Below are 15,338 nucleotides of genomic sequence, written 5' to 3' on the forward strand. Positions count from 1 at the left end.
CTTTCATGATCAAAGCCTGCATCAGGTGTGCGAAGATGAGCGGTTTTTGTTATTTTGTGCACGCATCAATTCAACTTGTAATTAAATGATATAAAATCATTCAAGACCGCTTCACTGAAAGATCTGAAACTTCGAGATTCTGAAGAGAGATGATCTAGAAATGTCGAACCCAATTTTGGAGAGACTTCTTTCCTCTGTTTACTATATACTGTTACTGCCATGGAAACAGTACATGTTGGTGTATTCAAAAATTTTTAAATAAATTATACTGGATGCCAATTTTGCATGAAACATAAATTATTACTTGTTATTTTTTACTCTCATGGACGTCTCAATTGTGTAGGCGACTAATTTTAAGGAGAGAAGTTTGAAGGTTCATACATTACCAAGAAATTAGCCTACATTTTGCATTTGTTTCATTTTTCTTCTTTTCGAGATTGTTGCTTCCTCTACAGCTTATCGCCTATAAATCGGAGTTGGTTTTTACGTCTCGAAAATAACTTGAATGATCGTGACAAAACTTTAGAAGAGATGTTGATAATGAAGAAAATGAATTCCCTTGTTCTTAGCCTATAAACAATAAGTCTAAGTTTTATCACCTGCTACGTTCTGGCATTCACAAATAACAGTAGAATTCAATAATAAGGCCGGATTTTGCTCAGTTTCTTTTTTTTTCTTCTTTGCTTATTTTAAACCATGCAAATCAATTTATATATATTCAATTGTATCGTCCACATTTCATGATCATAAGGACGAAGAGAAAGGCTTCCATGTTTGAGCATTTCGAAAAACTTAGCCAAAACTTTGCAATTTGTTTCAATTCCAATTTTTTTCTCCGCTTAAGTAAACGACAGAGCGCGAGCGTTTCATTCTGGAGAGCACTTTAGGATAGTTACGCACATAACAATGGCTTTCTCGCAGGTGTGTTGCGTTTTCACTGAACGTCTGAATAGCGGAGCTCCATAATAAAGTAGACGCTGTTTATTGATGAAAAAATAAAACGTTTTTAGCATCTTTCGAGCTATGCTGTTTAAAAGTGAAGTACGTCACATTCTTGCTTACTGTTAGTAATTGTATCATTACTAAAATTTGAGTTATTCTTCACAAGGGCTTTGTGGTTTGATGTTTACGCGGAAGCCAAACAAAATTTTGACGTAGGGGGTCTACTTGATTTCTTACTGATATTCTCGACAATTTACTGATTTACATGAAGATTGGCAACGGTGATTCTGACAACTGTATCTGACTGAAGAAAAGAGAGTACAAGAAAATGGTCATCATGCATCGAAAACAATCCCTCTTGATTGCGGAAGCTCTTGGTAAGTTCATAAAAGGTGTCATAAATTACCCTATTCACGCGATCTAAAAAAGACACAGATAAAAGATGACAGTCGCGCGAAAGGAATCGTATTCTTTGCAATCGTCGAAAGAGAAAAACAGCGAAGTTAGGGCGCCGCAGGTAGTTGTTTCATATTTGTATCGATTTCAGTGGATAGTCAGCCAAGTCACAGTTTCCTGTAAACATTCGCTGACACAACTGCACGAAAACTGTCGAGATCACCCAATAACCCTTACTGCCTCAGTTAATTCTAGACCTACCTCGATTCACCTATTGGCAACACATAAACCGATAAGAAAGCTTTTATTCAATCTTTTGTTTAAGGAAACTGTTTATATACAAGCTGAAGACTAAAAACTGACTTTAATATGGTTTTGTCTATTTCTAAGCGTTTCCCAAAATATCCGTTTTTTTGACCCTTATGAATGGAGATTTCGACTTGTTGTGTCCTTTTCAGTTGCCATGAGTCCATAACATGGGGCTGACATTAACAAATTGACTCTGGTGGACAAAGCGAACAATAAATCTCAAGTAAATTTTTCAAGAATCTTACAGCCGTGATGAAAAGATAACATAACAATATTTTCCGCTCTTTTTTTCTTTCTTTGTCTAAAAGTTTAGCAAGCATCGGAGCCAGCTGTAATACATAGTAAACTGTATTAACTGCAAAAGTAAATGTAAAACCTTTTGCTTTTCAAGCTCTTCTTTTTTGTTCATCTTTTCTGTAAATATATTCAAGAGGACAATTGAACGATATTTTTGTTCAAAACGAATGCGAACATCGCCAACCATCTTTGCTGGTCTTTTTAATCTAATTAGACAGACAGTTTATCCCAGCAGTATATAAAACGCGTATGATATATGGCCTGGCTCAGTAGTGAGGTATTTGTAGCTGTTATAGTTGTTGAGTATCGATGTGAGGTTCCACTTAACGAAGGAGACTCAGACTTTTCTTGCCTTAACTTTGCGCAAGCAAATATCGGTCGTGTTTCTTTATTTTCACTTTATTGCAAAAATTGTGAAAAGCAGACAGAAAAAGTATATTTCGTGCCCTTCTGCCATTCCGATAAATATTGTTCTAAATGTCGTTACTGCTCTGTCCTGTTGCAGTTCTGGCGCTCTTCCTTAGAGAAGGAGCATGTGACTCAAGTAAGTTATGTATGGAAATCAATTCCAATAGCCTAGCTAATTGATTGAGACTCTATGAAGTAACTAGATGAAGAAACTTTACGTTACGGAGGTTCTAGTTATGTTAGGTTTACATCCTATATGCTCACGCACTTTTCCTCCATAAGAAATGCATCATTAATACATAAGATCACGACAGCAAACTCATATAATAATCTTACACTACGTGATCATCTCATCAAGATTCCGCGATTGTTTCACTTTCAGAGAGTTTTAAAAAAAAATTAACGCCAGTGAGTCTTCCAGGTCAAGTGTGCTATGTGTGCAGAGACAATTTCCTTCCTTAACGAGTGAAGTTGGCCAGTTGAAACTTGTAGGAGTAAATACATGAAGAACACGTAAAACTTAGTAAGCAACATCAGTGAGAATAATCTGCTGTTTCCACATTTTTCGTTTCTGACAGTTTGTCCCAATGGTATAACAAACATTACAGCATCCAGTGGTAGTCTCATATATCCCACGTCAGGTAATTATGGCGTGAATGAGACCAAGTGTTGGATAATCGTAGTCCCTGACACATATGAAAGTATCAGATTTCAATATTACAGGTCAGTATAATTGCTCCGGTGGTTATAGAGATGCATGCGCTCTGATTGGTCGCAGATTACGTCATGTCTTGCTGTTATTAGTTCCCGCGAGGTCATTGTAGCAGGAGCGCTAAATTTCAAAATGGCAACCACGCGTTTTGTCGATGTCCTAGACGTAACCTCTCGAAGATTATTTAACAATATTAATTTCGCCCTCAGCGAATAATTGTTAATCAGTTGACCGTCGAGACACCGCCAAAAATTTCCAAAACAAACCACCGAAAGATTCCAGAAAGTACACAGTGTTTCTCTCATCAAATACCGTAAGATAAAGTTTTGTAGCTTCGGATGTCTTGAGGGTTAGATTATTGAGGCAAGAAGGAGAAATGCGCATATTTGGACTAAAAGCAAATTTGGCGATCGAGCCTTGGAGCTCTTCACGTGGTGCATACGCCCAAAATATTTCATTTGTTTCAGCGTATCTCACCTACAATTGACCAGCAATAATGCCTTTTCCATTAGCACCTTTTTCCCAAAGAGTGACGAACGCTTCTCAGTGAATTTATTGATTTGTTTATGCTTCATCTGTTACCGTTTTCACTTTAGCAGCATGACTCCACTCTGCACTAATTAACCCAAACACAACCCCAAATCCCGCGGTTTGCTCCAACTTTCGGAAAACACTTTCAAAATTCTCTAGCGTATTAACTGCCATCAGCATTTACAGTTGGTAAACAACACAGGCTTCTATTTGGATTTTGTCCCCCGTTGTTCCATAATTGTTCTCAATTTGGTCCCTTCCTCGTCTTTCGCTGAACTGTAGGATTCATATCAGGTGCTGTGTATCTATCGCTGGATGGGAAGAGGAAGTGGATTTTAACTGTTTGTGTCTCTTCTTTTTGGTAGCTATGACATAGAAACATGCAAGGATTGTGAATGCGACAGTTTTAAAATCAGTAACACCTACAATGGTTTAGACCAGCAACCCGGTAAAGGTTGTGGAAGATACAGTTACAACTATTTGTACGAGTATCTCTTTTTCGTCGATTATAGTGGTGGGAGCATTCAAAATTTTCCAGGATCGATTGCCTACATTCGTTTCGTGTCTGATGATACTGAACATTACAAAGGCTTCAATCTCACATTTATTGCTGGCTCAAGCTCAGGTAAGGAGTAAATGTGCAAACCAAATTGAAGGATGTGGCTCCTAATGATGTCCTGAGGTGTACTGGGTGGCCTACCCTTTCCCTTAGATGTTCGCAGCCCATAGTGAATCGTCACTTCATGCACTCTCCGAGATTATGCGACAAAACCGCCTTATTAACTATGTTATTCGAGAACGAGACTGTCTCGATTCCAGATATGAGACAATCACTCACAATTCGAGGCTCATCTTTAAGGACTCTTGTTATCTACTACGACAAATTGGCAGTGGCTTCCAACATTAATAATCATATGGTAGCGTGTAAATGCTTGATAATTTTTCAGACATAATGTTCAAATCTATAGCTTTAATTATTCAAAAGTTTGTCATCATAATAAATTTGATGCCTTACGGTACCTTCATTTTTAATATAAACAATTCTTATTGCGCTTACTTTTACCTAATAGACACACGAACCCATGAGCAAGTGGCTTTCAGTTTTTTGTTTCGTATTTAAGGTTCTATCTATCTGTCTATCTAATTATTACAAAACAAGACCAAAACAAAAGCAAGCAAAAATGAAAACAAAGGTGCTGACAAGGCGATGGAAAAATTACTTTTTAAGCAGTAAAAAGAAAGTTTTATTTACTTTGCAGAGGGTAGCTCAAACTATCTCAATGCATCCGAAGACGAAACTATTACATTCGGTACACCAAAGGTTGGCGCCCAGAATTACCCATCAAATTACAAAGAGCAGTGGTTCTTAATTGTTCCTAAGGGAAGGCAAGTTCAGATAGACTTCGACACGTTTGATCTGGAGGATAGTAAAGACTGCAGAAATGATTACGTTGAGTTCCGTGAAGCATATGTTACGGTTGGTGATCCCAAAACTATCACTGGTCAGTACGGTCCAATGCTGACCGGACGACTGTGTGGAAAAACCAAGCCAAGTTCAATGCAGAGTAAAGGAAGCATTGTCTGGGTTCAGTTTAAAAGTGACAGCAACTCTACCACGGTTTACAAGGGATTCAAAGCTTCATTTAAAGCAGGTTTGTATTAAATCACCACTGGTTTTTATCATTATCATTATAATTAATGATAATCCCTTGATAATCCCTATCCCTTAGTCTTCCTCTCTACTATGTAAACGGGACAGTCCAAGAAGAGACTTCCCCTTTCTTTCTAGATAATACGGTGGCTCTTTACCCTCCCCTGCAAGCTATAAAGCGTAATTGGCCCGGGAGACGTGGCTCTAGGCTTATAGCCGTCATCCGAAGGCCTTAGGAGGCTAATCGTTTGCAGATGGCATCTTTACGATTGAAATTTTACTTAGTAATTTTAAAGTAAGGCCTCACTCATGGAGCGAGTTACCATCAAACCGATTAAAATGCCTTCTGCTATGAATATTATCTAAAACAAATGGGAATAAAGGACTAAACCAGCCATAATGATATTTGAATCTCATGACGTTAGAAGTTGCTTCCTTCATCATCAAACAAGGTCTCTTTTGTTCGCACGAGCCTTATAGGAGCAGTAACCATAAAGTGCCGTATCATGCAATGACGTAGTGTGCATGAGAATGCAGGTTCAGAATGGTCGATATCTGTTTAGATTTTTCCTTCCAGTGCTTGTTCACTTTTAGACGAAAAATTACATCAAAATGTGGTAAAGCACCGGTCATTATTATTTGCCTGGGGAGGGGGAAGGGGGATCAGAGAATATTGGTTGTGCACGATAAAATTTACCTACGGCCCCCAAATTTACCTAAGGCTCTGTAATATTGTAATTATTCCACCGCCCCTCCCCCATTAGCAGTTCGTTGGCAGTTAATTTTTTAGAGCCCCCCCCCCCTAAAACTCTGTTGGCGATGACTGATCCCCCCTCCCTTCTCTCCTAAAACCATGTGACCCCCCCCAAAAATCCTCCCCCCCCCCCTTCCCTCGCGGTGATAAATGTCTTGTTTCAAACCTATCGTTTTAATTGTTTTATTTATAGGACAAGGGAGATTGTCTGTCAGCAACCCATCGATGCTTCTTTTCGTCTCAGCTCTGATGATGGTCGCCTCAAAGAATAACTTGTTCTAATCTCATCGAGTGTGTTTGAGTGTGATCCAAGTATTTTGTGTTTATATGCTTTTAGTTTGAATACCTTGCACCATATAGGCGTAACTCTTGATATTACCAAAAACTTAAGAGGAAAGCAAGGACACAAAGAGCATCGTCTTCTTAGTTTATAGAATCTGTAAATAGCTGCTTCGTTTATATAAGAAGACAAAAGTACCTAAACGAACGATAAGTCAGTGTATGGCGGGTAGGTTACTTAATTTTTTGGGACGTCGTCGAGAGGAAAAGCTGAGTAAACCACGCATAGCGCGGAAAGCTCTAATCATCTGTCACTGTCTTTTTATTCTCATAAAACCTTCAGGTATCTTCCAATCAACCACTTTTCCAACAATTACTTCTACATTTACAACGTCTACTACTTTTGACTAGAGCCAAAAGGCTGCGTGCGCAGTAAATATGTTTTTACTACTTACGTGGTTTATTTCGTATGTTTTTTAATTTCAACTAAGATACCCTGTCACGTACTGGTGTTAAAATAATAAATGTAAGAAGACCTGTTTGACTTACCCGAATAGGAAGCCAAATTCTATAATAAAAAAATGGGCATAGCAGAAATTGAAACGACCATTTAAGTACCAGCTATGCTCATTAAGAATGTTCAGGTATTTTCAAGTACAAACATTTTGTGTACTGGCCAAAAAGGTAAATGACACAAATTCTTTTGAGGATTAAGAGGCTGTCTCTCTTATTTCCACCCGGTCAATTTTGCGTCAAAAATAATTTTGCCTGAAACTCTGTTAACAGAAAGACTTTACCTAGGAAAGAACTAAATTAGATTTGGTTTGATTCGAAATAATTTTCTGACTGCATTACGGGCCATAATTATTTCCCAGTCCGTAGGGACCGTCGCAACGCCTCGAAAATTGAAAAATAGGCATATTTTGTAACGTTGTAAAATATTTGATTCGCATAGTTAAGCCACAGAATTTATATCAGATTGCTTAAAAACCTTTCTAGTTTGCCAAGAAAGTTAGAATTTGCCCTTGATATAAATTACAACATATTTGAAAAGGCGAATTTTAGCATATTCTGACCACTAGAAATCGCCATCGGCCGATGGCCGTAAATAACCTTGATTTAGACGCTAAGTTTTGGGATTTGGGACCTGGTTGACGATTCTATCCTACACAGCCGTTAAGTTTAGACCTTTATAGGTAAAAATATGCAAAAATCCCTGTACGTTTTCGATTTTTCAAAAGTTATGACCGTTTGAATCAGCACATGTACGAGCATTCGCGATTTTTTCGACTACACCAAAATCGAACCACTGGAGCAGATTTCGTCATAAATACAGCTTACCCGCTTTGCAGCCCGGCTTCATGGCTCACTTCAGAGTTTTTCTAATAACCAAATTGGTGAAAACCATGATAACTTCAACAAATAGCTAGGTATTGCCTTCGAAAAGTAGGCGGCATCCATCGTGATTCGTGGTATCAAAACAAATGCCGGAATTGGCCACATTTCGCGGTGAATCACCCATTTAACATCGCTGCAGAGCTGAATTTTTTCCAAAATCAGAATATAAACTCTCCATGTCTGGAAGCTGAGGGAGAAATGAAGGTTTTAGGCTTCTGAAGTGAAGAAATAATCGCTTAAATTTAGATCCAGTTCGATGTTATACTGTTCTCACAAAGGTCCGCACAAAAGAGAAGACCGCTGATAGCTTGTGCCGTACGTTGTGCCATATGGTTTTGTTTTGTATCCCAAAGTAACATTTGGGCAGAAAAATTTTGGATGAAAAGAATAAATGCTTTTACCTGGAGTTTGATATCATATAATTAATAAATCAATTTCAAATATCCTGAGCTTGCTTCTCCTTCGGTTCGGTTCTTAAGAAAACAGGACACAACTTTGCAGCAGGTTTTCAGAAGAATAATGCCTTTTATTATCTTCTTGTTTTTTACTTTGCACGATATAAAGGTAGTAGCTGTTAAATCTACCCCGTTACTCATCGCCAATTATTTTTAACCGGCAAGTGCTTGGCCGGCAGAAAAAAATTTAGTGGGTAACAGGAGCCACTCCTGTAGGTAACTGATCCCTTTCGAGGCGAAACTAAACACTTTAGTTATATTCCACGATGATTCTTGACAGAGTTCAGTAATTCTTTAAAGAAAAAAAATTGGCATTGAAACCATTTTTAACAATCTAATTATCTTCTTATTTTTGGAAACCTTTATTCATACGATCAAGTTGCTATATTTGCCTTCTTAAGACTTTTCTGAAACACTCGAATAATAATGTATTCCATTCTTCCCAACTAAAAGCATTTCTTTTAATAGTTTTTGATCTACAATATACATACAAAACTAACATTTATCAAAACACTTGTGTTATTTGCAATACTGACTTAAGTGTAGCACAAAAGCAACTGAAAAATAAGAAATTAAAAAAAATTATCATTATCTTTATTGCTAACCTTATTAAAAACGCTAACTTTTTTAAATTTCATTTTGATTGTTTCTTCTTTTCTTCTGTAGCTATGCTAGTTTCAAAAAATGTTTTGTTCTTACGTTTTTGAAGAATTCTACATAGGAAACGTAACCTTAAAACTACCGAAAATGCCATTTGGGTTGTCGCGTGCACTTGTGTGTGTGTTTTTATTTTTTTTTGTGTGTGTGTGTGTGTGTGTGTGTGTGTGTGTGTGTGTGTGTGTGTGTGTGTGTGTGTGTGCGTGTGCAACCTTCCTGCAAACTGCTGTATACATATTCTTGTTTTAGCACGTCATCCAGCTCAAGGAGCGACGAATTCCTTGATTTTGATATTGCTTTGGTTTTGAAACTAAAATATTTTTCCATTTTTTTCTATTTTTTTATACTACTGTACAAGACAATCATTCAAAGTAATTTAGTTTTGTAGTATTATGTACCTAGCTGATAACGTAAATTGGCCACCGTAAGGAGGTTAAAAGCTGATGTTTAAAGCGTTAGTCCTTGGTCAGAGCGATTGACGAAGGGCTAATGCCTGAAACTTCAGCTTTTAACCTCGCTACGGTGGGCTATTTACGTTATCAACTCAGTCGATAATACTAAATTACACTGTTATACTCTCCCACCAACGCAGCACCACAGCTTCTTTAGAAACTTACCCCCTTTATTCATAATCACACAGATGTCACTGATCACCACACTAATACAATACATTCAACTGAATATCTTAGAGAATTACTAATACTAACATATTTTTTTTGGTTTTGAAAATGAAGAAGTTCCCGAACGTCTGAGGTGAAAGAACAGGGTTATTTGGCATTTACAAGACCTTTCAAATCCCTCGTCCCAGTCTTGAAATTCAGTTTTTGTTTTTTTTGGTTTTTGGTGTATGAGTTTAGGAGGTCCTTTCAAGACATTCTGCGGTTATTTCACCAAAATAATCGACGCTTTTCTCTCAGAAATCCCGTTTCCGAAAAAGTATCATCCCCTTTCTGTTATTTTGCCTTTTAATGACTACGTGCAAATAGAAACAATTATTTCGCTTATTTTCTTCAATTGTCTTTGTCGTTGTTGTCCTATTCGTTTGTTTACGTTTCGATCCATACCTTGAGTTTTTGGGGTAGTTTTATGTCAATATGTGCTTGTACATTAATTAATAGTTTTTTTGTTTTTGTCAATTTAACCGCACGTATACTTCAACCCTCATACAAGGATGAGTGTGATACGTGACTGGATAAAACCGAACGTATCCGGCCTTGACGTCAGTACTGAGTGGATGTTTCACAGTGCTGTTTCTGTCTAAATTTCCTTGGAAGACCTAGAAATAAAAAGAACCTTAAATAATTCGAGTTTTAGGGCCCAGTGTCTGCAGCACATAAAACGAAGGTGATTGGTTGAGGAGAGGATGTTAAGAACCATTTACTCAGAGCGCTGAGTTATAAAAGCGAAAAAGCACATTTGAGCTGTGGCTCAATAGACTCGGGAAATATTAGTCCGAGCTATGAATGACCCCCGAAACAAATGTACGTTCAAAAAATTCAACAGTTGAAGAATTTGCGGTCACTGACGTCTATAAGGCACCACGCACAGGCTGGTGTAAGACAACGTCAGTATGAACATCGACTCTCAACTAAAAGTATGAGCCGATACTTTGTATTTACTTCAAACTTAAATTTTCATAACTGCTAATCTCAGGTGCATTCCGCACCCTTCCAATATTTGTCTCCTTGTAAGTGTTCTAAGTTATACCGCCTGTGGACAGGTGTAGTTTACAGCAAGTGGTCTAGGAAAATCCGTTATGCACAAGCTTGTAATCAACGACGGCGTTCTCTGTTGCAGTAGCCAATGAAAATAAGTGTCCAAATTCGCTATCTAAGTATATGTCTGTTCGCTAATTATTTGCATCGACTTCAAACTCCTAATTCCTGAAAACGTCAGTAACGTACAGTTCTCTCCATACCTTTGTAATATTCGTTTCCTTGTAAGTGTTCCAAGTTATACCGTCTGTAGATAATTGTAGTTTGTAGCTGGTGGTCCATGCAGAGCTCTCTTGTAGTCCTTGTGTAGCCACACCACAAAGAAAACGCACTTCACCCATATCAACTTGAAGATAGTCTGTTCTGTCAGATTTAGTACTACTGCACCATCCTCCATGTCCACTACTTTCATTGAGTCGGCCGTAGGAAGGAAGATACATGCTATTGTAAAAACTGCTTGCTGTCATTCTAGCGTCTGGTATTCTGTTCCTGTCCACCACACCAACAGCCTTGCAAACTGAGTAAAAACAAGTGACACGATCATTCTAGTTTTCTCTTCCATCTTATGGCCTCGCATCCGCAATAAAATTTTCAATACAATTATTGGAAAGTTTAGAGATCGAGACATAGCAGCAATTGATAGAGTATCGATAAATAAATGATTTGTAAGATCGAGTCTAAGAAGTCCCCTTGGCTACATGCTTGGAATGGCTCAAAAACAGGGCTTATTTTGTTACCAGATGAGAGTATGTTCCGGAGACTAGGCAATTTTTATCTTTCCCATGAAAAGCTATGAATTACATTCTAATGTTGACAAGTTTTTAATATTCCAATAAAGTATCCTCGACTATTGGGAATTATCTTTAGATGTCCTCATTTAAAAGTAAGCCATCATTTTTATTTTGCTTTGCAACTGAACCTCCTTGACCTCTTCTTTCGTCCCATCCCCTGGGGGTCTGCTTGTATGATTAGGAGGTAAAGAGAATGACATCCCTGGCTCAAACAACGAATTTTATCGCTATGTTCATCTCTTTCACTTACTCGTGATATGATTTTTTTTTTAATTTTGTAGTCGTTTGTTTCTTTGTTTTTTTTTTCCGCCAGAGCAGCAGCCGCTTACAACCCACGCGGTGTGCTTTCAGTTATATTTTGAGTTAAAGATCAGGACTGTTCGATCGGTCGATAACCCATTTTCAAAATAATTTGTTTTGCATTGTTTCTGATTTTGTCCTCGTTTTGATTTTGTATTCGTCAATCAAGTAGGGAAAACAAAGTGAATCCAGCTGATTGATTTCTCCATTATTTTTTGCATGCAATTCTTTATGATGAGTATTAAAAACCTTCCACTTGACTTTCATTATGAATTCCGCTTGAAATGAAATCTTACTTGAATACTCACTAATAACCGAGGCATACTACTCCTTACCTGTCCTAACAGTCAGTTGCATTAAAGAAGATGTTTTTAACAGTTGCGCCGATGTGGCTGTACAGATATATCTGCCCGAGTCTTCATCTTTGATATTCCATATCTGAAGTGTTCCATCCGCACTGACTTGTGATCTTCCAACTGGCAGCTCACTGTTCTCTTTTACCCACATGATTTCTGGTTTGGGGTCACCAGCAGCTTGACATGAGACTGAAATGTTTTGTTTTTTTGTAGCATTGAGCTGAGCAGGAGGATTTGATGTGAATCGTGGCAGCTCCAAAACACTGAGAAGTGTCAAAGCTGAGTCGTCACCCAAATCGTTCGACGCTTTGCATTCGTACAAGCCAGAATCTCTCTTTTGAGCACTTATAATTGATAGCTGTCCGTCTTTCACAACAGTTCTGGAATATGCAAGTTCACCGCGCACTCTAGACCACGTGACGATGGCTGGAGGAAAACTATTCACGTGACATTTTGGTAAAGTGATGTTCTTGCCTTTTTCAAAGTAAGTGGGGCCAGGGGAGAGTGAGATATTCGGTTTATCTGTAGGATATTTAGAAAAATCATTATGATTATTATAAATAACTTGTCATGGACTTGTACAGCGTGACATCGGGTCACGTGAAACAACGTTTACGATCATGTGACAAAGCGTTGTCGTTTTCTTCGTTCTAAATTAAAATCCTCTTTAGCTTTCTCTGTGTGTTTAATATTTATCTATGTGGGTCCTTAGACTCCTTAAAGAACCAGCGATTAACCCCCTCTAAGGCGCCACCTTCTCTTATATAACTGCTATTGCATCCGTGGGTCTCATGCAAAGACCTACCTCATCTTTGGAGCTAAAAATTCCTGCGACTCAAATTGTCGTTCAAAACAACATTCAGCAAAAAGTACATCATATAAAAACCTACTTTGTACGACGAGAATCGCTTCTTTTTCATCCTCTCCCAGAATATTTCGCGCCAAGCATTTGTATTCGCCTGCCTCTTCCATCCGAACACTAACAATTTTCATCTGACCATTTGACGTCACATAGATCCTATTGCTAGGTAACGATCCATTGACCTTTGACCAGAATATATGAGCTGCTGGATTTCCCGAAACAGAGCATAAAAACGAGGCTGTGTTGTTTTCGTTGACAATAAGTTTCGGTGGAGAAATTGTTACTTTTGGTGTTGAAATGGATTCACCTGGTTCACCTTTATTCCCTGGGATACCAGGGATACCCGGTGGCCCGATGACTCCTTTCATTCCTTTTTCTCCTCTTATTCCTGGTGGTCCTATGCTTCCTTGTTTTCCACTTCTTCCTGGTGGTCCCATGATTCCCTTAGCACCTTTTCTTCCTTTCCTCCCCCTGTCACCTTTGGGTCCAGCTCTCCCCGGAGGTCCCGGCCGCCCACGGGGACACACATTCAAATTGCCTTTGTTACTGCAAATCTTCCATGTAGAAGAAATGATGTCTTCCATCATTTCTCTTATCTTTGCTGAATTGTTGAAAGGAGGCGGATGTGAAATACTACGCTTCAGACGAAGGGTTTTCGGCTGCCTGGATGTGGGGGGTACTTCTGAAATGTAACAAGTAAAGGAAGAGAGTAACTTCAAAATGGCACTCCAGTGCCTTTTTCAATAAAAATAAAAACCACAATTGACAATGGACAAACCACAATTATTTTCGAGATGGGGAGCGGAATACGCGAGTATGGATCCACTGTTGTCTTCAATTTTTAATTTTGCCTCAGGATTGCTGGAAGAATGTTTTTAATTACCAAAAGCACTATGAATGCAGTTAATCCCTTGACAAATATTTACTTTTTCGCAGCTGGGTACGGTCTCAAATAGGCAAAATGCCCGGCAGCCAGAAATGTTCACGGAATTTCTACCGAAAGGTTCTTTCAAACTTCTAAAGAATATCAGACGTTTGTTTAGAAATGTCAAGCAATTCCAAAAATCAATTTGGCTTTTTTAGTTGACAAATTCGCTAGGCTTGAGCTTCCTTTAATATCGCTTGGTTGTCGACGCCGGCTTAGAAATTATACGCTTCTGATCACACTGCCGGGCACGGTCTCGAATGAACTAAACGCGCGGCAGTTGGTAGATTTCGCCAGAGTATCGCTGAAAGGTTCCTTGAAACTTCTAGAGAGTATTCAGTTTAAGAGTGATCGGGTTAAAAACTCAACGCTCTGAGTGAGCTGAAATTTCCTACGCGATAAAATTTCAAAATAGGTGCTGCTAACCGATTAACCATTTGAAATGGCCATTTCAAATTTTTTATTTAAAATATTGGGAAGCCGAGGAATAATGAAAGCGGCTTCTTTGGCTGTTGGTTTTTTCTTCGAATACATAATAAATACTCCCCATTACCATCATGTCTGGCTAACGTGTAATACGAACATTTTGCGGGTTTCAATTTTTGCGGATTGTTCTCGACGAATCATTAAACAAGTTCTCATAGGCGAGTCGAAGATAGTTTCAGTTAAAATACATGCAAGGTCAAGCTGTCAGCGAAGTCCGGTTAGTCCACTTAACGATGAATTCAACATTCGTAGTCAAAGATAACAACGCCAGGAAAAGTCGAAATAATGAGAAGCTTTGCCCGTCGTTCTTTATTTGGCTCGCATCATGAGCGATGATTTGACAATGATAGAATGTCTGTTAGCAGGAAGAAAAATGAAACTAAAAGATATTAGTTCGATTAAATGGAAAGAGACAAAAGCGGCGCATCCAGGAGTTTTCGTCTGAGAGGCGATGAAACGTGTCTATGACCTCGCTAGTACATTCGATCAAGAAGATTTAAGTTTGTACAGGGTTTAGGTAATTTGCAACTTAAAGTCATCTTACATAAACCAGTTTGAAGAAGCATGTCTCACAACAATCAAGACAACCATGAACGTAAATTACAGATAGTTTTTGACTTCACCTTGTTCAGCCGAATGTAAATCTGTCCTTGCCTGTTCCATTTTATCTTGAGGCATGAATTCCTCCATAGTCCTCAACCTCCGTTCATAGTCATTGAACTTTGTCTCGATTCGAATGAATCCAGCGGAGTAAAGAAACAAACAGAAAACAGACAGAGCCGTTCCAGGGCTCACTGGAAAAGAACGATCTTTGAGAGACATCACGAATACTAGATGATCGAGCTCGAAAGCAACTTGTTATGGCATATTCCTGATACTTGACCCTTTAAAATTTGATAGCACTTTCAGCTCAGAAAGTTTAATCACGCAACCCTATCAGGTAGCTGAAAAAAATAAGCAAAGCTCGTCATGTTGGCGGAAATGAGAAACACATCCAAGAAAGGCTAGATGATCGAAGGTGGTCAAACACAACTCACTTTTTTCTAAGTGTTCCAATAGCTCTAAAATGGCTTTCAGTTCGAGCGAGAAACAGGGAAACTTAACGATGAGAACC

At 38.4% G+C, this 15,338-nt stretch overlaps 2 protein-coding genes and 1 long non-coding RNA gene across 4 annotated transcripts in view; 1 reads left to right on the forward strand and 2 right to left on the reverse strand.

Moving 5' to 3' along the window:
* The first annotated feature begins 1,157 nt into the window (after positions 1 to 1,157).
* Positions 1,158 to 6,731, forward strand: LOC149035214 (procollagen C-endopeptidase enhancer 1-like). Its single transcript, XM_089192116.1, has 6 exons — positions 1,158 to 1,319; positions 2,450 to 2,488; positions 2,931 to 3,075; positions 3,961 to 4,220; positions 4,855 to 5,247; positions 6,194 to 6,731. Exons 1-6 carry the CDS (start codon positions 1,271 to 1,273, stop codon positions 6,280 to 6,282), a joined length of 975 nt encoding a protein of 324 aa, XP_089048242.1. The 5' UTR covers positions 1,158 to 1,270; the 3' UTR covers positions 6,283 to 6,731.
* LOC149035215 (uncharacterized) overlaps positions 6,579 to 15,338 on the reverse strand; it is a 28,465-nt gene continuing 19,705 nt past the window's right edge. Inside the window, exon 2 of the long non-coding RNA XR_016182483.1 lies at positions 6,579 to 7,270. This is a non-coding gene — a long non-coding RNA (uncharacterized LOC149035215). The remainder of the gene's footprint in view (positions 7,271 to 15,338) is intronic.
* On the reverse strand, positions 8,572 to 15,105 carry LOC149035216 (uncharacterized). Of its 2 annotated transcripts, none has more exons than XM_089192113.1 (5): positions 14,848 to 15,105; positions 12,842 to 13,492; positions 11,931 to 12,473; positions 10,708 to 11,021; positions 8,572 to 10,065 (listed from the first exon to the last, which is right to left on the reverse strand). In XM_089192113.1, the coding sequence occupies exons 1-5, from the start codon at positions 15,044 to 15,046 to the stop codon at positions 9,922 to 9,924; spliced, it is 1,851 nt and encodes a 616-aa protein (XP_089048239.1). In that variant the 5' UTR covers positions 15,047 to 15,105; the 3' UTR covers positions 8,572 to 9,921. The 2 variants fall into 2 exon arrangements, with proteins under 2 accessions (XP_089048239.1, XP_089048238.1); XM_089192112.1 differs by having other exon boundaries at positions 12,842 to 13,495; positions 14,848 to 15,104.

This window comes from Pocillopora damicornis, chromosome 13, assembly GCF_964200805.1.
Source record: "Pocillopora damicornis chromosome 13, jaPocDami1.2, whole genome shotgun sequence".
NCBI classification, from domain to species: Eukaryota; Metazoa; Cnidaria; class Anthozoa; order Scleractinia; family Pocilloporidae; genus Pocillopora; species Pocillopora damicornis.